This window comes from Coloeus monedula (assembly GCF_965178545.1).
Source record: "Coloeus monedula genome assembly, chromosome: 3".
Lineage (NCBI taxonomy): Eukaryota > Metazoa > Chordata > Aves > Passeriformes > Corvidae > Coloeus > Coloeus monedula.
This window is the reverse complement of record NC_138783.1, coordinates 27,215,461-27,237,845: the sequence shown is the minus strand read 5'-3', so window position 1 is coordinate 27,237,845 and position 22,385 is coordinate 27,215,461. Positions and strand designations below refer to the sequence as shown.

At 42.1% G+C, this 22,385-nt stretch overlaps 1 protein-coding gene across 3 annotated transcripts; it reads left to right on the top strand.

Annotated features, from left to right (window-relative positions):
• Positions 1-44: 44 nt before the first annotated feature.
• On the top strand, positions 45-22,104 carry NAA50 (N-alpha-acetyltransferase 50, NatE catalytic subunit). 3 transcript variants are annotated; one of them, XM_082277528.1, is made up of 5 exons: positions 45-231; positions 13,982-14,115; positions 14,589-14,708; positions 15,670-15,736; positions 18,186-22,104. In XM_082277528.1, the coding sequence occupies exons 1-5, from the start codon at positions 224-226 to the stop codon at positions 18,364-18,366; spliced, it is 510 nt and encodes a 169-aa protein (XP_082133654.1). In that variant the 5' UTR covers positions 45-223; the 3' UTR covers positions 18,367-22,104. The 3 variants fall into 3 exon arrangements, with proteins under 3 accessions (XP_082133654.1, XP_082133653.1, XP_082133652.1); XM_082277527.1 differs by having other exon boundaries at positions 13,979-14,115; XM_082277526.1 differs by lacking the exon at positions 45-231 and having other exon boundaries at positions 13,929-14,115.
• Positions 22,105-22,385: the final 281 nt, after the last annotated feature.

Below are 22,385 nucleotides of genomic sequence, written 5' to 3'. Positions count from 1 at the left end.
GCGGGGGCGCGCGCGCGGCGTGAGGTGAGGGGTCACGGGGCGGGGCGGGGCGGGCGGAGGCCCATGTGGAGCGGGAGCGGGATCAAGATCAAGATCGGGATCAGGATCGGGATCAGGAGGAGACTGAGCCGCCCGCGCTGAGCACGGGGAGGCCGGAGCCGCACCCGCACCGCCGGGCCCTGGACGCAGCCAGTGCGGACGCCGGGCAGGCCGCGGACGCACCATGAAGGGGTGAGTGCTGGGCTCGGCCCGGGCCGGGCCCGCTGGGGCTGCCCGGGAGCGGAGCGGGGAGCGGGGCGGGCCCGGGCGGCGCGGCGGGCGGGAGAGGGCCGGGCGGTGCCGCCGCTTCTGAGCTCGGGGGTGTTGCTGCGTCCCTCCCGCCCTCTAGGACAAGGCCCGCGGCGGGTGGATGCCGGGGAGGCTCTCTCGGCGAGAAAACCGGCGCTGCCACCGCTGGAGCCCTTTGGGCTAAGCAGGAGCTGCCCGGGAGGCTCCCGCACCGTCACGGTTGTGCCGCCGCCGGAGCGAGGATTCTCCGCGCTCAGCCCCGCGCTGGAGCGGGCGGGACGCGGCGGCTCCTCGTGCTCCGGGGGGATCCCGCCCTGCGGGGTCTGGCGATCTTCAGAGCGGGCGGGGGGGGGGGATGCTGGCCGGGCTCTCGCCCCTGTCTGGTCCTTGTCTGGCGATAGCAAAGCAGCGCCGCTCGCTCTGTGCGGAAAAGCTGCCAGCCTCGGATGTGTGTGGTTTTGCAGTGCTATTGTGTGTAACATCCTCTTAGCACTTTCGTTGGTTTTTAAGTCTTTAATTGCTACGGGGAGGCTGTACAGTGTGGATGGATGGCAAACGAGCTGTGTTCTGTGTCATGTTTCTGTAGCACACCCGCTGCTTTGGGCCTGGCTTCGCTTCTCTCTGTCTCCCGAAAACTGGAGATTTCAAATCTGGTTGGCTGAAAACACTGATTTCCTTCTCAGTGGGGGCAATGAGGTGCCGTTTTTGTACAGGAGAGTGGAGGCCTTTACACTCACAGTTGTGCTTTGGTGTCAGATGACCTGCCTGACCTTGTCCAGGTCACTTTGGGACAGGTTTTTCAGTGCTGGCTAAATCACCTTATGTTTATTAATTTCAGCATCACTTGCGCTCCACAAAATGTGATTGTTCCAGTTCTGTGCCTCAGTTTCTTCATAGGCACAAAGGCAGCTTTCCCCAGCTGTTTCTCAAAAGAGCATTAAACCAGTCCCCTTGGAACTGGTGTTATGCAATGATGGGTATTATTTTTCCAGTTTGGCAGCTTAAGGCAGGGTGAATGGAAGCTGAATCACTTAAGCTTTTACTAAGAAATGGTAAGGGGTTTAGCTTATTAGCAATAGGGGTGAGGTCATACAAGACTGCTTGATAACAGACTCTTAGCTGGCTCTTACAACATGTAAGCAGCTTGAGACATTGTGAGGGGCTGGCAAGTGTCTGTAGAAGGAGGTTCAGGGATGATTGCAAATAAACAGACTCTCAGCTGACGTAAAATAGGTGTGTTTGGGCTGTTGGACAACTGTTTATCCACCTGCACCACCCTACATAAAACGGGGCACCCCCACTCTTAGTCACCTTGTAATGAGGATGGCGGAGTTTGTGGGAAGAGCAGCAGCACGGATCCGCCAAGATGAGGTGGCAGTTGACGCGATCGTTGTTCTGCAGCGCTCCCGACGGAACTGGGTTTCCTTTTATCCTTTGTTGACCATTCTGCTGTTTGCTACAGCTTAGCCTTGCTTTGGTTGTATGTCAGTGGTGGGACAGGGTTACTGGGACCTGGATGTGTGAGTGGGGAAGTGGCCTAGGTGTGCCAGGCTGGAGCTGTGGGGATCTCCTGTCAGGGCACGGCCAGAGCTGTCTGCCGTGCTGCGGTGCTCCCCGAGGAACTGAGCCTGGCTTTGCTTGCACTGATGAGGAGTTCTCCTTTCATGGACTTTTTCACTTCTTGTAACATTTTTTAAAAAATAAAAATATATAGAGAAAAAACCTGCATGCCACTCTTCTGCTTCCAGAGCACCAAACTTAATTTCTGTTACTTTACTTTTACTTACAGGCAGCTTTATTACTGGTTCAACTTCAGGACTTACTGCTTTGGGTTCTGTACTTGGTATTTCTGCTCTTATGGTACTCTTTCATCTCTTTGAAGAACAGCATATTCCTGTCTTGCCAAAGCACTGTTAGCACCACACAGCAAGTTCTGGTGCAGAATAAATTCATATTCTTGTTCAGATTCTCATATTGAATCCAGGTGTTCTCTAAAAATTCAGTTGGAGGCAAATATGCCGACAGAGCTCAAATTGAAAAATAACCCCATTTAAATACAATGAGACTCAAAGGACTAGAGAATAGTTCAAAAGGAATGTATAAATTACACAGGGGTACTCTGGAACAAATCCAAATTGTTTTTTAAGTTACAAAGATCGGTGAAGATCCCTAAAGTACAAGTACTGTCAAAAGATGGGTCCAAAAATAGATCTAAAGCTTCAGCTCCAAGCACACAGAAACTGATGTGCTTGAAGGGATCTGGTCTGTCTTCAGTATTGAATCCAAAATTATGGACAAGTCCTTCTGAACAAACTGACTCCATCTGACTGTTTTTTTCTGGGAATGTATGCATTGCATTGTAACCCACACCACAAAGTGCAGAGGTGATTTTGGAAACCCTTAGAGCAGCTGATGTTTTATCAGCTGTAATTATGAAGAATCTACTTTGGCAGAGAAAGAATTAAAAAAGAAACTATCCAGTTCATTGACATGAACCTTCAGATCTAAAAGACGCTGTAGTCAACGTTTGTTGCTTGCAGCCTTCTTTCTTAACTCTCTGAATTCGAAATAGCACATGGATGTGTGTTAATAATGCATAGCAGGTTGTAGTGTCTGTCATCAGGGTGTTTGAGGTTAGGTGACCTCTTCTACCTAGGACCACTGGTTTCAGAAATAACAGGAGATTCTTGTACTTTCTCAGCTGCTTAAAATTTTGTGGGTTTTCTCTTATTTGATGAGTTAAACACCAGCTTCTGAACTAGAAACTGCCATTAGCTTCCACCTGGTTTTGTGCGACTTGGCTTTATGTTCACTCTGTCTTCACCTTCTGAATGATTTTAATAGTTTAGAGTCTCATTATGTTTCTTTTTTTGTTCTTAAATGTGACGTGAAAAACAGGTAATTCACTGTTCTGTTAGTGAACCTTGTGATTTTCTAGAGATTAATTTCTTTTTTCATTTATTGTATGTTATTATTGTTAGTTCTTGAATTTGAAAATGTATTTTAGAACTGTGTTTGCATGAGGAAAAATACCAGTGGAAGGTACTCAGGTTCTACTGTCTGCAGTAATTTGGCTGTTTTTATAGAGCACTTAGCTGCTTTCATGGTGTTGATTCACTTGTTGCTCAGTGTTCTTGTGTTTTTATTACAGTTATGCTGCTGATTTTAAGGAGAGAAAACTGAAAATCTTGCATTGATTCTTAAACATTTGCTGATTACTGTCTGTGACATCTGATATCTTCAAGTAAGGGTGCATTTCTGAGCTGTTTCAGTTCAGATGAAACCTATGAGAATAAGGCATCCAGCCTTTCCCTGATGGCCTTCCCTAAAAATCCACATTACACAAGGCTAATGCAGGACCTGTGTGCTCCATTGCGTGCATGTACCCACTGTGTGACCGGGTTTGTCACATACGTGGAGCATGTAGTGCATGTTACAAGCAGGGCCCAGTGCCTGTGCACGTATTATTTTGGCACATTGACCAAATCCCTCTCTAGTTTTGATGGGAAACACCTGGGAGATTGTCATGGGGCAGCACGTGTTGAGCCATGTGATGGAAAACTGATTGAAACAGGGAGTAGAGTGCTGTGTGTTAAACCAGCCTTAGAAAGAAGTGTCCACTACTTTTGGTTAAGACACTCCTAGGAGATTGTCTCTCAACTTTTACATGTTTGCAGCTAATTCTCAGGCTTTGTAGTTTCTAAGGGTCCTGACTTGCTGTGCAAGAGTCCTACAGGCTACATCCTACACAACAGGTAGCTGCTGCCCCAGAGAACTTCCTAACCCCAAGGCTTTGCACATACTGTTCTGGCTACCTTTGTAGGAGAGACATCACAGCTGGGGAGTACTAAATATAACAGAAAAATAACTGTATTGTTTTTAAAGAGTGGGGAGTCATCATGGGTAAGCTCTGACACCTCTGCTTGTTTTGTCCGGATTCATGGAGTAAATCTTTCAAGGTCCTGAAGATGTGCATGTTTCTGAGGAGAACAGGGAGGGCTTTTTCTCTCCTGAGTTAGTGTGACAGAGTTTGTGCAGAGCTGCTGAATTGTTTCCGTTTGCTCGGCACAGTGCTAAGCTTAACATACATGGGAGGAAGTTCCAAGTTTATGAGAAAACTGCTGAATGGTCATATGCGCTGGAGGCAGGACAAAAAAGGTAATTGAGCTTGAAAATCACTTTATTTTTAGGCTTTTTCTGAACCTAGAAATGTCCGAGTGTGAGCTATAGTCTGCATTTATTTTCTTGGATGGTAAATTTAGACCTTGCCTATATGCAAGCTTACAAATGGCTTAACAGCTTCTAAATGAGTTTATAAAAAACTCAGTGCAGTTTATTATAGGTACTTTAACCTGATTTATAACTCTGACCACTCTGAGTTTAATTCCATAACCAGATTAAGACATTCCATGAAGTAGGAAGGATTGGGAGGGTAGGAAGATAGCAGAGGGGTTGTAGCCATTTAACAAGCACTTTAGAACCCAGTCTTGTGTTTTGAGTACTGTTTGACCATTCAATTCTTTCTGCATGTAGATGTGGCTTGGTAGTTTGGGACATTTCTGTGAAAAATGTAGTAACTTTAGTTAATCACCGAATGCCACAGACTCTGCTGCCATCTCCTGAGGACAAGAAATGATGCATCCCCCTTTGCCACACTAAATCTCTTTTAAAATGGGGAATAATGCATGATGGTTCAGCCAGAAAAATACTTTAATCCAAGTGGAAATCATTCAGAACTTGAAGAGCCTGCCCATTTGGCAAGCATTAGAAGTGTTCAGACCAATAATCTGAGAAGGTGCTAGATATTTTTATCCAGAGGAGGAAAGAACATAAGAAGCTGGATCTTTATATTTGTTTGGGAATTGATAAGAGAAAAGTGCAGTACTTCCTTGCATCCCTCCTGCTCTGAGACAGGCAATGTCAGGATTCCTTCCTGCTCCTGGCTGAAAAAGGGCAAGGGAAGAAGTACCCATGTGGGAGTTAGTTGTAAAGCAGCAGAAGTTTGTCAGGAAGGAGTTTGAGGTGGGGAAGCCAGGGCAAAGAGAGAGTCTGTGCATAGAATACCTGGTTAATTGGAGACTCTTGGATTTGAAGACCTGAGAGCGGAGAAGCACAGCACTGAAATGGGGTAACTGTGTATTTGTGTCAAAGCATACTGAATTAATTCATTATGAGAAGGAAATTATACTTCAGGCTTTATTGAAAATAGAGCCAAAACCATTTCCACAACACTGTCACTAGGTGACTAAGATTAAGATATATAAATTTTCCTGGGGGCAGAGTATTTTTTTCTTTAATTAATTGAAAATACTGTGCTTCATAGTAAGATCTTCATGCATGATGTACTTCCTGAGATCACTTGGCCTTCCTTCTCCCTCTCTCTCTTCTCTTCGAGGCTCCATGTGATTTTTGGCCCTTAGCAGACTAGAATCTCTAACCCTGAAAAAAGTTCTGATTTCCACCATCTGAGCATTGTATTTATGTTTTCCTGAGAGTATGGGATGAGACCTGGGCAGCAGTTGAAGGCTTGTGAAAGTTTTCTCTACATGGCACTTAAAATTGTCAGTAAAGGTCACAAATTAAGTTGAAAATTGCAGTTAAAGGAGATTTATTTGTTTTTAGATCTTTGGCACAAGTTTTCATTTGAGAACAATTCATTCTCAGTGAAAATTAGGAGAAGGACAGGGGAAAAATGATAGTTGCCTTAGAAGTGTTTTTAAGGTAGGCACATAAAACTGATAGCACATTCAGTTATTTTTTCACAGCATGTTATTAATATAATGTGTGATTTGAACACTTTACAAGACCCAACTCTGGGACTGAAATCCAAAATATAGGTAGGAAACACGTAATGAACTGCCTTTTTCTTTTTTTTCACTACTCTAATGGACAAAGGCATTTGTAAAGAAATGTGTTTCAGTTCCCTATAGAAATAGTTTGTGTGAAGCAGAAAAATTATTTTCTCCTGATATGTCAGTTCCATAGTTTGTTACCTGTATACGTACCAGAAGCGCCCTCAAGCTGTATTTATGTAAATAAGGTCCTTTGTAAGTATCACCTCTATTTTGATTTTGAAGGTAAGCCTCTGTTCTTACCTGATGATCATCAGGTACTTCATAAACACTAATTAGCAAAGGGTCATGATCTTCTGGGAAGCAGGTAAGGGTTATAATTGTTAGATCTGGGGACACTGAGGGTATAGAAAGGGGCAGTAATCTATAAGGGGTCTCAGGATATAGTTAGTGGAGGCGCCAAACTGATTTTGAGGGAAGCTGTTTCAAAATAGTGAAGTACTTCTGTTTAGCAATCATGGATCAAAATCAATGTTCTTGTGAGCTTACTTGACTAATAAGGAAAAGTGGTTAGAGCAGCAACAAAGAGTTGGGATTTCTGGCAGCTCTTTATAATCTGTATGATTGCAGACAAGCTGTTTCCTCTTTCACCTGATATTGATGTACCTGGGATAGGCTGATGAAATATTTAGGCCTTAACCTTGTGAGGTGCTCTGGAGCAGCAGAGTGTTATGGACAACTAAGTGATGTACATGTGTCTGCTTTTCTGTTCTAGACCAGCTACATTTATTTCTGATATTTTAGAGTTTGAAAATTCTGTCAGCTGGACATAGTGGTTCCTGCTCTTTGTATCCATCTGCAGAATGGGATAGCTTATAATTTTCTTGAGAAAGTTTATTTTTCACTTGGAGATTTGAGATCTAGGACATGTTTCAGCTGGAAAAACTGTGAAGTTATTATAGCATGATTTTACTTCTTTCATGTGAAGACTGGCCAGTCTTTTGAATGTGGTCAGGTTTTCTAGGTTGAAGCAGAGTAAATTGTATGATATCTAGATGTAATGAAGAAACTTGGCTGTAATGTGCTGTGTATTTTTTTCCTTTTTTTTAATGATAAAGGGAGAGGTAACTAGGGTCTGATGTACATCTTGGGGAATTGTGATGCATGACATTGAAACCTGTTCAGAGGGAGATCCAATAGACTTGCAAGTCTTGAATGAAGTCTTCTGTTAATTCTGTTTCTAAAATTGCTTCATTTTCTTCTGTACATCACTGTGCCCTTCTGCAGGCTAGAACTGGGAGTAACCTCCAGCAGGGTATCAGGTGTCATGCAATACATGTTTTCAGTAGTAAGCAGGACTAAAGAAAATCAGGGCTCTCAGAGCAAATTGGTAAGACTTTTTGCATGCTATGTTTGTACTTATCCTTCTGATTTTCTGACAAGTGAAGCAGAGTAGATATGCAGCCCACAGATCTTTGAGATAATTGAAAACATACTGATCTGCCCACAAGAGCTAGACTAACTTGTGTGCCTAGCAAGACAGCTCATCTATTAAAAAAATAAAACCAAACAACTGAACAAAAATAAACCAATCAAAAAAACTTCAGCAGCCCCAGACCCCAAAACACTAGAGAGGGTCTTTTGGCCTTGGAGTAGAATCTAAGCAGAGCCACACCCTTCTGGTCTATGGCCTTCATAGTTCTGGTTTGGTTTTATTTTATGAGTGGATTATCCTGTCTAGACTCCTGCTTTGACTTGGAAGCCAAAATAGAAGCAATAAAGCTGGCTGGTCGCTGAGCAGGTGACAAACCTTCTCTGAAGCCCTCTTAATTTGTTAGGGCCCATTTCTCCATGCTGCCTCTCCTGACTTACTCCTCAGTAAGTTTTGCAAGTTTCAGATACAGCTCTGCTAAATTTAGCCTGCCAGATGCCTTCAATAAGCCTGAGCCCAGCTATCAGTTACACGGAGATCTGTTTCAGTCAGGCACATCCCTCTGGGGAGAGACTTGCACTATTTAAAGTTGAATGAGACTGAGATTCTTACAGCATTAAGAAACTTGAAATTCGTCCTTTTTCTTCCTGATGTTGGTTCTAAAGTAGTGTTCGACACTTGGTATTCCCAGGGAGTGAATTTGTGTTTCTTCTTGAACTGTAACTGGAAATTGGCTGCCTGTTGAGCTGTCATTCTGTATAGCAGTTCTCCTTTGGTAAATGTTGAGCAGCGAAAAGCAGTCTAAGCATAAGTAACACTAGTATCTCGTGTAGCCTGTGTTAATTCCACCAGTATCAATGTAAGACATTGTAGGAAAAATAGACTGTTGAAATCACAGCCCTGTAAGCTGCAAGCAGAGCAAAGCAACTGCAGCAGGACTAACTAGATTGCATTTGGTCCCACAAAACGTGTGAGGCTTTTTCTAGCCAATGCCTAGAGGATCATAGGACGCTGGCATGCAAGAGCAGGAGTGTTACTGCCAGTGTTCTAGGCATGCATCCAGTTTCAGGAACTGGTGCATGTCACCTCACTAAAGTCACACTTCTGTTAGGATTTGGCGGATCACTCTTCGCTTCCGCTCTTACATCGCTGGGCAGTGTTGCTGTGCACTTTTAACAGATAGCAGCCCATGCCCCAGGAACCGGTTCCCTTTACTAGTGAAATCTCTAAGTGTTTTTTCCCCAGTAACCAAGTCATGGAATGTAGCAGTTGTGAAAAATGCAAACATAGTCCTAGGATATGTTAGGAAAATGCTTCCAGTAGTGACAGGAAAAACTTAATGCCATTGTATACGACAATAGTATTTGGGCTGCTGTAAGCAGTTTTGGTTAGCCATGTTTAAGGAAAATCAACTTTAATCAGAAGGAATGTAAGGAAGAGGTAGTGTGACAGTAGTAGAAATTAAGAGCCAGTCTTACAGGAAGAAGCCAGGAGCTTGGCTTTAATTAGAAGAAAGGTATGAAGAGGTCATGATAACTCTGAAAAGGCCTGTGCAGTGGTACCCATCATCTCCAGACAATATAGAGGTAGATTTGAGTACACTGGAATAACTAACTGAGAGTAATGGTAACTTGGGAACAGCCTTACAATGGAAGGCATTCAGCTGGATTCAGAAGGCTGGTATTCCATTGAGGAAAGTGTATGAATTTGTAGAACACTGTAGTAGTAAGAGGCCTGACCTGATAAGCCAAGAGTCCCTCATTCTTCTATGCTAAAAACAATTGCTTGGGGTGGGGTGACTGACTTGTCCCAGAAACTTTGACATCTGAGATGGAGTACAGCTGAGCTGACTATTGCATCCTCCTTGGAGTGCCATTTGAGCTGTAGGGTGCCGACGGTAAATGTGGATCTTCTTAGGAATATTAGTGGCATCATAGAGTCAAATAATCTGTTATGGAAGGGCATTTTCCTTCTGGGCACTTCAGGTTCTTTGCACATCTTTATGTTCTCTCATATGCTAATTTGAGCTCATAATTTAATTTTTTTCTTTGCAACAGCCGAAGATAAGTATTTCTGGTACACCCTCTACTGAGTTGAAATGTACAGGACTGGCCTAGTCAGACCTTAGCTGACATAAAAATCTTACTTAAGTTACTGATTTGGCTGAGATGTAACTTGAAGAAGCAGGTCTAGTTGTAAGCAGCTGTTAAAAACAAACTTTAAAAAAAAAAAAAAGACTGCACAGAGCTGCTTGCTTTACTCTGGTGAAAAAAAGGGAGTGATAATTTTGAGTCCTTTGTTACATACAGGTGCTTTGTCTTGGCTATTTGGAGTAGTTTTTTTAAGTCCTTAGGATCAAAGTGCATATTGTTCTGTGAATGATAAAGTGTAGCACAGTATCTCTACACTGTATTCACAGATGTACTGGATAATCTACATCCCTGTGCTCCTCTTGCACTGTACTTCCAGTTTAAACTGGGATGAGCTGGCACTTGTGCTCAAGAACCAATTAGTTCTGCCTATGGCAACCTTTTTTCACTTCTTTATGGTGGCAGAGGACTTGTGTGGTGAACCCAGTCAGGGGACTGATGTGGGTTAAAACTAAACTTTTCTTTTTTTTGTCTAGGTTAGTTTTAATTGGTGTTGGTTCACCACATTGTTGCACAAACCTTTGTGCCAGCAAGAGGATGGAAATGAGTGGCCTGGGGACAGCAAGACTGCTGCTTTGGGCAGCAGTGCCAGTTTTCCCATGATTTTACTCAAGGCCCCAGTGGCACTTTTGCTGCACTGTCCTCAGGCAAAATGATGAATTCTCATTATGTGGGTCTTCATTTCCATGTTCTTATTTAATTTACATATTAAATGGTTTTGTGCATAATAGATGTGGTGCTGATTTAATCAGGTAGTGCTATACATTAAAGTAATTTATGGTTTGAGTACACACTATTTAACAGATATATTTAGTGTATTGATTTATGCTTCCTGCAGTGTTTCTAAAACCTCTTTCCTATTATTCTCCAGGGTAAAGTACTGTTCCTGGTGCAATTCTTGCAAGGACAAACCAGGTAGTGACAGAGTGCAGGAGACAGGCAGCAGGAGATGGCAGGAGGCAGCAGTGAATGTGGCAAGTGGTGAGGGATAGAGGGAGGAAGTCCAGGGGCTCAAGGAAATGTGTCAGCAAGTGCCTTTCAGCCATCTACTAAGAGAGCTCATTTCTCTGGCCTGATGCCAGCCTCAGAGGTGATGTCTTGGCTCAGCAGCTACCAGCCTTAGACTCTGCTTCTGCATTTATTTATTTATTCTCTGTCTGAAACCTTCTTGGTGATGGGCCATCTTCTGGCCATGTTCCCTTTCTTAGCCATCTTGTCCTGGCTGCCTGTGGTAATATATTTTTCTCCTGTTGAACTGTCATCATAAATATTTCATAGTGATTGTCTTCTAATGCCTGATCTGTTTGATTAGTAACTAATTAATTTTAAAATCATACTAGAAGACACTACCTGGTGATGGGCTGTGTCAGGTATTTTTGCTCAAAAGGAGACATGCTGCGTAACAACTTTGCTGTGAGTTCATCATGCTAGCACTGCTGATCTACTGAAGCTTAGAACTACTGATACTTTTTTTGTGTCACCAAGGTTAATATAGTGTTATTTGGAGAAGACGTCTAGGCTTTCAGTGACTGAGTGTGAGGTTTGTCTCTTCCCTTTCTGACCTCCTGCACTGCAGCTCATCTGACCTAACTGGGCAGTTGAGACCTGCTCCCTTTGGTTTCTACTCTCATGCAGTCTGCAGCAAAAGGGGCTCTCCAGTCTTCTCTTCCCTCCTAGTACAAGATTACTGAGGCGCCCTACTCTAGCAAAACTCTTTCACGGACACAAATATACCCAAGAGCCCACATGCCACAGTTCTATTTCTGCCCTTTGTGAGGAAAAGGTAGCAGCACTGCTGGCCAGGATCAAAACTTGCCTTCTGTGAGCCTGAAGAAGCCCCGCCGTGCTAGGCTGAGCAGTTGTGCCAAGTTGGGCATAAAACAATACTACAGTTTCTCCACCATCTAATAACTGACTGCATGCTTTGCACTGGGAGTACTTTTGGAGTGTGAGAACATCATCCTCATTAGCTTGGGACTTAACTTTGTGTTGGAATATAATTCTCAAAGGGACTTGCACAAATGGCCATACATGAAGAAAGGAGTCTTGAGAGCAAAAGTGATCTAGAAGATTGAAAAGGCTGTGAGACAAAGGGTTGGTTATGGTAGGACTCACAGAAAAGAGATTATTTCAGCAGAATGTAGAGGTTTTTAGCTATGAACTTTAGAAATATATCCTCTTGGGTTTGACTCTAGAATGCCTGGGTATCTTGACATGGATGAGATGAAAGAATATGGAGTCTTTTGCTTCTTCTGTCATTCTTGAAATCACTGTTGGAGGACACACTGTCCATGTAGTGAGATGTCTCTCAGGAGATTGCTGTACCACTGGGCAGAGCTGAGGGGCAAACTACAGGGACAGGGATTTGTCTCTTGGCAATTGACCTTGCAATGAGGGAGAAAAAAGATGGGTGTGTGCAGTGTGGTGGGGGGAAGATAGGTGAAGAGCTGCCTGGAACAATTTGCAAGAACTCATACTGACATGAGATGCTTGACATCAGAGAGCTTTTTAATCTCTTTGGCAAACGTGTGTCAAAAGGTTTGACTTTGGAGTGAGCAATGTTGATATGTAAATAGCATCTATTAATTCGAAGTAGTAACTGGAACATACTAATCTGATGGAGAATTACAAAATCATCATTAGTCCCTTGAGCTTAGTGGTCCTCTAAAAGGTAGGCCTGACTTACAAATTGTTTAGCTTCTGTAGGGCTCCCTGGCGAGATTGGTCTGGGTTATACTGAGGAGTGGGCAATGGTAAGCCTTGGTATCTCTGCAAAACTGAAGACTTAATTCTTTGCTGTAAAAGAAAAGGAGAAAGTGGGTGAAGATTTATGGTTCTTGAAGTAAAAGTGAAAGGCTCCATTTCTGTAGTTTCTTCTGATAGTTTTGCAGGCTTCAGTACAATGCCTAGACAGTATTACGTATTTATCATTGGTACTGACAACTAAAACCAGTATCTGGAGGGTATCATTTAAGAGGGTTTTTTATGTATGATCAAGGTCAGTTAGTAAAGCAGAGACAGATTATACTCTGCATTGCTTGGTACAGTTCTTGGGAAAAAAAAAGTTTTTGGTTATTGTATCATCTTTGTGTCACTATTATTTAAATTAACCTGTGCTGTTGTGTCCTAGGCATTAGCCTAGCTGAAAAAACAAGCTGCCTAGGCACAAGAGACATTGGAGATGGAAAGCAGCTGCTGCATATTACTAGAATGAACTTCAAGCTTGATGTACAAGGATTTTAGAAAGCTGCTTCTTTGAAAACAGAGTTAGACTTTTTTTCAAAAAGGCAAACAGTGTCTTTACTGCTGTTTGGGCAGAAAACAATCTGGTTGCCTATATGTATTCAGTAAAACAGGGCTGGTATGAACCTAGAATTGTGTGCTTTTCTAATTCTGTGTGCACTGGCTTTGTACCTGCCTACATATTCTGGTGACCATTTGGGAAAAGATTTTGATTATCTTGGTTTTGTTTATTTTTCATTCTTGTAGTCCTTGTTAAAACTGCTTGCACTCGCCCAAGGGCAACTAATACCTTTCTTTTTAAATTTATTTTTCTTTTTTTTTTTTATTTGCTTCTGTGTATATAGTGTTTCTTTCAGGAAGGTAGTCTTAGGAAAGAGAGGAGCTTGGTCTGCTTCTCAGTACAATTCAGTCTATTTTAAGGTTGTGATTCTGCTCTCAGCAGGAAGAAAGATTTCAGTGATAATTGTAGTAGATGCAGATATCACCTTGAGAAGGGCACACTTGCATAGTAACAGGCTTAATACATTTGTTGCACACAGTACTGTTGGTTTTTAGAGACAGATGTCTAGTAATTACTTTGTCTAAGCATAAGCTTTATATTGATAGGTGGTAAAATTGAGGCTGTCTTTGAAGCATGGATAAGGACTTAATTTCCTTGGTCTCTGTTCTAGCTTCCTGTTCCTCCCATATTTTCTTTGGGGTTTTTCATTTTTTTTCCTTGTGATCTTGATGATCAGAGGGAAAGTGAATGGGATAAAGTTAAAGCTAATACTTCTGCAGAGATCCATGTTGTCCTGTCTCCCATCCAGTAAAACCACAGAAATACTATGGTACATTAGTGTTTAGTGTGGCCTGAGAAACTTCTGACTGTATAGAACTGACTAAAAAAGCTAGGTTTGGGACTTAAACCAGCGTTAAACTTGATTGTATGGGTTGGATGTGGCAGTTCAAATATGTATTGAACTGACTGCTAGGTGGGACAGTTCTCTAAGCATAAACAAAATAATTAATTTTTGGTGTCCTTAAAAATGTTTCCGTATGTCAGATGTTAAGCATGTTTTGATTTGTTCCAGTAGCCGGATCGAGCTGGGAGATGTGACGCCACACAACATTAAGCAGCTGAAGAGGCTAAACCAGGTCATTTTTCCTGTCAGCTACAATGACAAGTTCTACAAGGATGTACTGGAGGTTGGCGAACTTGCCAAATTAGGTACAAATGTTCTTGCCAGTAATTGTGGGCTGTGGTGGCAGAAGTGGTCATCATTGCTATCCATCATGGTTTTGAATAGCAGCTCCTTCTATTTAATTGTTCTACATAATGAAAAGTAACTGTTTGGGAACCTCAAAAAAGCCACAGAGGGTCTGTGTTCTAAACAGATTACATCCCACTGGGAACAGGCATGTTTTCTGTTCAAGAAGAAAACAGTTGTGCACTGCCAGCTTACCTCCTGATGTCATTGCTGTTTGGTGTGAGCAGTAATAAGCAACCACTGTGTCAAAGCAGCACTGGTAACTTCATTCCAAATGCAAATCCACAATGTATGTTATTTTATCTGGATAGGAGAATTAGCAAGAGGGGAGGGAGGGAGGGAGGGAGGAAGGAAGATACAGGGTGTAAATGAAAGATCTGTATGTGTAGTTTGAGACTTGTTACTGATAAACCTTTGTTTCCCTCCCTGGCAGCCTATTTCAATGATATTGCAGTGGGAGCAGTGTGTTGTAGGGTGGATCACTCCCAGAACCAGAAGAGACTGTACATCATGACACTCGGATGCCTGGCACCCTACCGAAGGCTAGGAATAGGTAAGGAGGGTCTTCTTTTGTATCTAAGTCATCAGAGAAACCAGATTGCTGTCCAGCTTTCCAAATGCTCTTTCAGATTTTTAACCAAGTTAGTGCACTTTAGACTACTGATTTCTTTGGAAGGGACTGGGGAGAAAGAGTAGGATTTATCGTGTGCTCATTTTTCCCTGCCTTTCAGAAATGAACTTTTTGTAGTAGTATTTTTTAATTCAGGATTTTGGATTACTTTAATCTTAATCATGTTATCATCCTGTGATGTAAATACTCTTCTTCTGTGGATGTGAAAATCATTGCAGAGAGATACGAAATAATTTGTCAGTGATATGTAGCCAGTATGCAAGTTCTGCTTATGTAGAACACAACATTCCTTCATTGGCTTCTCCCTTCACTCTTCTAAATGTAGGGGTTTTCCCTTTATTTTGTCTTTATCACTACTGATTATTGCTGCTCAGGGGTAGTACCTGCTTTTTGTCTATACTGCATTTAGTTCTTTGCTCCACTTTGCAAACCCATAGGACAGATTAATCAAGACCTTAGAGTAACCCGTTTGCTTTGACAAACTGGATTGAAAACATAACTTTATTTTAAATTATTTTACTAGGTCTTTAGTAGAAAAGCTTACCAGTGTCCTTAATGCTTTATACAATGTTTTGGCTGTATTTTGAGGTGAGTTTGAGACCATGAAACTAGTATTGAAATAAGCTGATTTATACATATGCTTCTGGGCTGTTGTGATTTTTATTTCTTCTTCAGAGAAACAATAAATTAAGGTTTATGAGCAGCCAGAGAGAGAGAAGGAAATACTTACACATCATGTTTTATTTGCCTTTCCTAGTTTTCACACTCTTACCATTTTAGTCTACCTACAGTTAACCTGCCTTTCCTCAAGGAAGTACCTTGCTAAGTATAGACTTAATTGTGCCCTTCCAGTTTTCTTAAGTAGCTCTTTATCTTTTGGCAGGAACTAAAATGTTGAATCATGTCTTAAACATCTGTGAAAAAGATGGCACTTTTGACAACATCTATCTGTAAGTAAATGAGTTGCACTCATGCATTTTTGAGAGATGATAGAGGTAGATGTGGGAGCAAAGGGATGGAGATCCAAGTGTGGGTTTAGTGTATATTTTAGTGGGGTCAAGGAACACCTTGTAAGTACTAGCAGGAAAGCCAGGGGTCATATTCTGTGCTTGTTGTGTAATTCTGAGAATACCAAAAGCATGCTTGCTTTAGAAAGGGTTCTGCGGATTTGCTGAATTTGAAAGTAGTTTAGTTAGAAAATTATATTCTAGAGCAAAATTACACTGTAAGACAAAAAAAACCTTTTTAGAAAGGATTTTATTTTTATCATACAAGGTGGTCTTCAGAATGGAAAATATTGCAAGTTTTGATGCATTTGCTTTCTGTCTTTTATGACAGCACTCTGTGGGTTAGAATATCAGAGATGTTCGCAAACACTCAAAGTTTACATTCACTAATAAGGCCCAACTGCTATTCCCATTATTGCACACTGCCAGGTCAGCTGTTTGTGCGCAATAAACTAGACCAGTGCACTGACCCAGCTGGGGAAGCTGTTTTCACTTTTGTTTCTGGGTGTTGTTTTTGCACTTTAGTGTGTTTTTGGGGTTTGGGGGTGGTTTTCTTGTGCTTTGTTTCGTTGGGTTTTTTTTTTTAAATCAGCTGCATGTCTGCGTAAGCACTTGGCATGATGCAGACAAGAGAACAAGCACAGGGGTGGAGGACAGTCACCCCAGTAGTCCCCCTGGAAACAGAATCTGAAATCCATAAAAGCCAAAACTATGCTTTGCTGCTGGTTTCGCACTTCTGCTTTTTCCTGCGCATTGGTGTCTGTGTGGTTACCAAGTGAGCTGATGCAGTTTTTGGCCAGATCGCTTCTCTGAGCCAACTTCTTGTCCATCGCTGCCTTGGCCATCACACCAGTGCAAGCATGATGTGCTGCTAGGGATAGGCCCACAGCAGCTACAGCTTGGATGGACTTACACTGCCACAGAACTACATCCTGAATACTTTCCAGGACTGTTGAAGATGCTTCATGAGGAGTGTTTCATACACTGATATCACTATAAATGGAGGGACTTTCTCCTCAAACTTAGTCCATTTCTGCCACGGAGGTGCGAACTCTTCCACGTCCTCTACTGTTGCTTTGTGTCATCTCTGTAAGAGGAATGTGTTTTAAAGGGGTGTCTGAGTAAAACTGCTTTTGGCTCGTATTCCCATTCTCCTGCCTCTGGAGAAGTGGTAATGAACTCTCTCTTATGCTAATGGGACAGGGGCTTTCCTTTTTGCTTTTGCACATTACTGTGTGCACAGTGAAGGAACTGTTCGCTAGTTCTAATGCAAAAAAACCCCCAAATCCTTCATAATCCTTCTTTACACTTCCCAGACTAAGGATTCTAGCATGACAATAAATAGGCCCCAAAATTGGGCTAAAGTTCTTTTAGTGGCCCATTGATTTAATTACTTGTGCGTCTTCTATCCAAACATATTATGCAGCTTAGCACCGAATTTGATATCGGTGCCTAAATTTGTCATTGTAATAAAGTTCCCTTTTAGCTTTTTGGTGCATATTGGGCTTAACACTAAGATCTTTTGTTTTGTTCTGCTGTTGCTTCCACAGTTACTTTGGTTCTATGGTTATGCAGCATGTTGTCATGACAAAGTGATTCATGAACTTGTGCAGTGTCCACTGAATTTTCGGAGTGTTTAATGAATGCCTTTTGTTGAGCCAAACATTTTTCTTTCTTTTCTCTCTTTCTTATTTTTTCTTTTCTTTTCTTTTCTTTTTTTTTTTTTTAGTGAAACTTGTGCAAATAAATGTCCTGGTCACTTAGGATAAAGAACTGATGGCTGTTTGTTTTGGAAACCTTGAAATACGCTAGCAAAATCTGTAAAACTCTAGGGGAAGTAAATACAAGGAAAAAGGGCTTTGTAATTCCATGGGGCTTTTTGATACCACAGCTTTTCGTGGGGAGAAAGGAGTAGTTAGAGTAGAGCAAGTTGTTAAAATCATATCAAACACCATTGCCAGTTATATGTTACAGTGTGTTGGGATCATCGCTGAGACATCTCTTCTGGTCACCTGCAAAATGTTATTACAGGAAGTTAAAGTTGGCTTTACAGTGAAACTCTGTTACATATTTCCACAAAATATCTGTCATATTGCTTTATTAGGATTAAGAGAAATTTAAATTACTAAGGTAGTAATGCTTCAGAGTTTCTCTGCTGTTTTGTGTTCCTTTAAAGAGTTTTACTGAGGGGAAACATTTACTACTACTGACTGCCAGGGGCCATCCAGGGGCTGAGTGTTAGCCCAGAACTGAATTGGGAAGACCAACAGTTCCAGTCCTGGATTTACACCACTGTTCCTGTCTCTATCTAGATAGCTGTGTTTCTTGTCTTTGACCATGAGTATGGTGGCAGAGCACTGACCCCTGTCTCTCTATCCCCTTTTCTGTCCAGGCATGTCCAGATCAGCAATGAATCTGCAATTGACTTCTACAGAAAGTTTGGCTTTGAGATCATTGAGACGAAGAAGAACTACTACAAGAGGATAGAGCCAGCAGATGCTCACGTGCTGCAGAAAAACCTCAAAGCCCCTTGTCTCGGCCAGAACGCAGATGTGCAAAAGACCGACAACTGAACAAAACCCCAGCGGACACTTTCTTGCACTTGCTTGTCGCCAAATAAGGAAAGAGAGGCCTCTTGATTTTTTTTTTGGTTGGTTGGTTTTTTGTTTTGGGTTTTTTTTTTACTCCACCCCTTCATCTTCATTTTTTTTTCTTGACCTCTCTCCAGCAAAATGTAATGCTTCTTCCAAGGATTGTCCAGTCATGTTTGGGGTTGGGTTTTGGTTGGTTTTGGATTTTTTTTTTGAGCTCTCCTTTCTGGTGTTTATTTGGGGGTAGGGGGTGTTTTTTTGTTTTTGTTTTCTGTTGGGGTGGGAAAAGGTGTGCAGATCTCTTTTAAGTTTGAGGTGTGGAGGGCTTGAGCAGGTTATCCTGATGACAAGTTTCCTTCAGAATTATTCTTTCAGTAAGCAGAATGTAAATCCAATGCGGGGGGAAAAGGCAAAGCGATATCTTGCCCTTTGAACCCTACATTATTGTGTTTTTTATAACCTACAGGGTACTTTAATCTCCCCCAACCTTTGAATGCTACTTCAGTACTTCCCACTCTTCCTCTTAATCCCCCCACCTCAAAAAAGTATATTTAGTTCTTCCCAATATTTTTGAGTATGGCTTTTTCCTCCATCTTTTGCTGAGAAGGGTGGGCTACTTTACCATACCTTTTCACTTTGCCTGGGCTGATCTTTTTGAATGCTTTTTTTAAATACTCCTCACCCAAGCTGGTGCTACACTTCTTAACTGACTGAGAGGAGGATTTAGAGTGGTCTTTGTTCTTTCTTATTTTCATTTACCCAACTCCCAGCAGACTTTTGCCAGAGTAAGAGCTAGATCTGGTGTTGGCAAGAGTAACCTTGTAAAAATATGAATCCTGAGGCAAGACCCTTGCTTTAAAAATGGGTGAAATTCTGCAGGGCTCATTGAGAATTAGTTTTGTCTATGTTGTTGGGATGGAAAAAGTGATTGTGACCACATTACCAGCTTTGATGACATAAGGCAAGCACCTGTCTCCAGACAAATCAGTTACAGCTACTGAATCTGTGGTGACAGAGGTAAGGGTTGAGGAAACCAGGCAGCAAGGCTATGAAGGCAGACGTGAATCTCACCCTAATCACATAGCTTTGCAGGGGTCTCCTGGATTTGCTTGGGGTTGGCTTGACTTGCTGTGTTTATGTGCTCCTTCGGGAGGAGGTGGTGAAGAACTGCGTGGTTTTGCTCCTTTGAAGATTATTTTCCCCTTCCCCCGTTCAGTAGTAATAATGCAGTTCTCCTCTGGTGAGAGGGTGTTTGTGGAGCACCGGAGAAAGCAGCATATATTAGAGCATTTTATGGGTTTGGAAAATAGGCTGACTGGCTTCTTCCTAGTACTGTAACTTTGAGGCTACAGTAAACTGTACTAAGCTCTGCTTTGCGTCCTTTCATGCTTTGTTTGCGTGAATACCAGTGCTCCTTTCTAGGCACTGTTGCCAGCAATTTTATGTATGCCAATATAAATACCAACTTGAGCTTGGACTCTTCTCCAAGCACCTGGGAAAGTGCACTGAGCTGAGACAACACCAACCTGCCCCATCCCCCATGTAGATGCTGAACTGTATTCTTTTCCTGTTTGTTTTTTAAAGTTTAGATCTGCATCTTGAATTCTTCCGCTCTGAAAGCCTCCAACCTTTCGTGTGCATTGCAGCATACATCTGGTTAGTAGGTGCTGTCCAGTCATTAGAGGGTGACTTGGGAACCAAGGATTCCAAGACGGAAGTTGTGGTGAGGCAAGGGATGGCACCCCTCGCTGCACATTATGTGGTCTTTGATACCCAAGGGGTGACTATATGAGCTGCTACACAACTACTCCTTCTTTCACAGAGGTCTGTAGCATTTGTTGGAGTGCATCTTGACAGACCTGTGCTGGAAAATGGCTACTTAATTTGCTGGGTTTGCACTAATGGAGTCTTGGAGACGGGCAGGTGGCGAGCACCTGTGTTTGCAACACTCGGTGGCAGACTCTGGCTAGAAAGATGCAAACGGTTCCCTTGGCCAGAGGCAGCCTAGTTCTGACAAAAGCTTGCTTTCAGTACAGCTAGGACCTGCTCATGGTGGTTATGTTGGCAGTCCAGCATCTTTCTAGAAGGGGATGTATCGAAGCACAATTAGCTTGCCATATGCCAACATAGTTTCCCTGGCCATCTGTAGACCAAACCAAGAGAAGTATGTGGAGGGAGAGAGATAGTATTGTATTTGAGGATGTTCGTGCAGCACAGCTGTAACTCAGACCATAGCTGCCTCTGGTGCCAAGCAAAGTGCTCTTCATTCTTCTAGAACTAAGTGGTAAGTGTTTGGGTTGGGTAGATGGGTGTGGGGATATGAACTCTTAGGACTTGCTGTTGTCGTAGGCTTCCACAAATCAGTGTGTTTCACAGACAGTTTTTCTTCAGGTTTAAAAGTACAAGTCTGATGTCTGAATTTACTTGGATTAACTTTTGTTTCTGTCTCTTTTTGCTTTGGGCTGCCATCATTCTATGAATGTATCCATGAGAACAATTCTTAAAGCTCCTATTCCACAGCAGACCTGCCTCATTGTAACCTCTGATAAAATGTTTTGTAGGAGGTGGAAGAGAGAATAAATCTAAGACTCCTTTTCCCAGGCTATTCATCCTGGAAAACAGTTGTTGAATCTTGAATACGAGGTTTAATCTGAATCTTACGAAAACTGTGTTCCCTGTACATGGATAAGGGCAAGTGAAGGTCAGTAGTTCTGGATGACAAACAGTTGTATTTTATTAGTCTGTCAGTTGTGCTGAGTGAGGGAGGAGAGTGCTGTGTCTTAGTGCTGTTAGCCAGAGACACTGAAATTGTGTGAAGTATGGGCTTACTGCAGAGAACTTCAGTTACTTTGGTTGTTGCTGCAGGAGGACATCCTTCTAGCTTGAAAATAACGGCGTATGAACAACTAAATTTTTCAAAAGTTGGGAGTTTCAGTGGGGAAAAAAAACCCCACCAGCACTTCCTGTTGTGGATGAAGATCTAGCAAGAAAAATGTATGTGATTAATAGCTTTAGAGTGTAAATTGTGTATATACAAGTTATTCCTGAATCTCTGCAACTGGCTTTGTCATACATCGGTTGAAGTACGAAGATGTTACCTACAAAAGGACTCCTACTTGAGAAAACCATGGTACAGGAGAAAAGGAATCATCCAGAAGAGAGAGATCCCTCATTTTTGGGAGGGGGAAGGGAGAGAATGTATTTTGTGTATACAGAAACTGGCTGAGTTTACATGATGCAGCTAATGGTTAAACCTGCCAACTAAATATGACATACTGTTATGATTGAAACAAACCTACGTGATATTTTGTTAAATCTTGATGGTGCCCTGTGTCTAGTAAAAATTTGATCCCCCAAATTGTTTTATTCTCCCTCATGTTGTAATCCAGGGTCAGCTGCTATGCACAATGTCTGTGTTTTGTAAAGTGTTTGCTGACTTGGATGTTTCTTTTGAATCTGCAACTGCTTCCTGATTAATTTGGCTAAGACCACCCCTGGTCTCTTGAGTTAAGATTTAGTGAAAGGTATGCTGTATGCAGTTTACAGATGCATTCTCAATGTTACAAGTTAAGTTGCAGGGGGAGCAAATTCTTTACAATAAGATGGTCCATTTTTAATCTATATCATTGCCCTTGTTGTACATCAGGAGCATGTTTTTGTTTTTCTCAAACTCTTTAGAAATACCGTTCAGAATAAACGTGCACTATTTGAGTTATGTCATTTGCAACTTGTCATGTGCATTTTTTTGCAGTCTGGCTGTTTCCTTCTGAAAGCAGATATAGACTATTCCTCAGATGTTTCATAAACTGTGTAACTCAGAAGATTTCTAACATGAACTGTGTGTTGGGCTGCTGTGATGAATGCCAAGGGTGTCTGACAACTGAGCAGAGTGAGGTCTGTTTGTTTGTTTTCCCTGGAGTTACAAGCCCTTCCTCAGAAATCCTCTGTCTTGTGGGGTAGGAGGGAGGAGAGGAACTGTTCTGGAATATTTTTGCATTGAT

Coding starts and splice junctions, on each gene's coding strand:
- NAA50 (XM_082277526.1), top strand. CDS start 13,944: ATGTCAGATGTTAAGCATGTTTTGATTTGTTCCAGTAGCCGGATCGAG. Junction 14,116..14,588: donor TGGCGAACTTGCCAAATTAG/GTACAAATGTTC, acceptor CCTCCCTGGCAG/CCTATTTCAATGATATTGCA. Junction 15,737..18,185: donor ACTTTTGACAACATCTATCT/GTAAGTAAATGA, acceptor TTTTCTGTCCAG/GCATGTCCAGATCAGCAATG.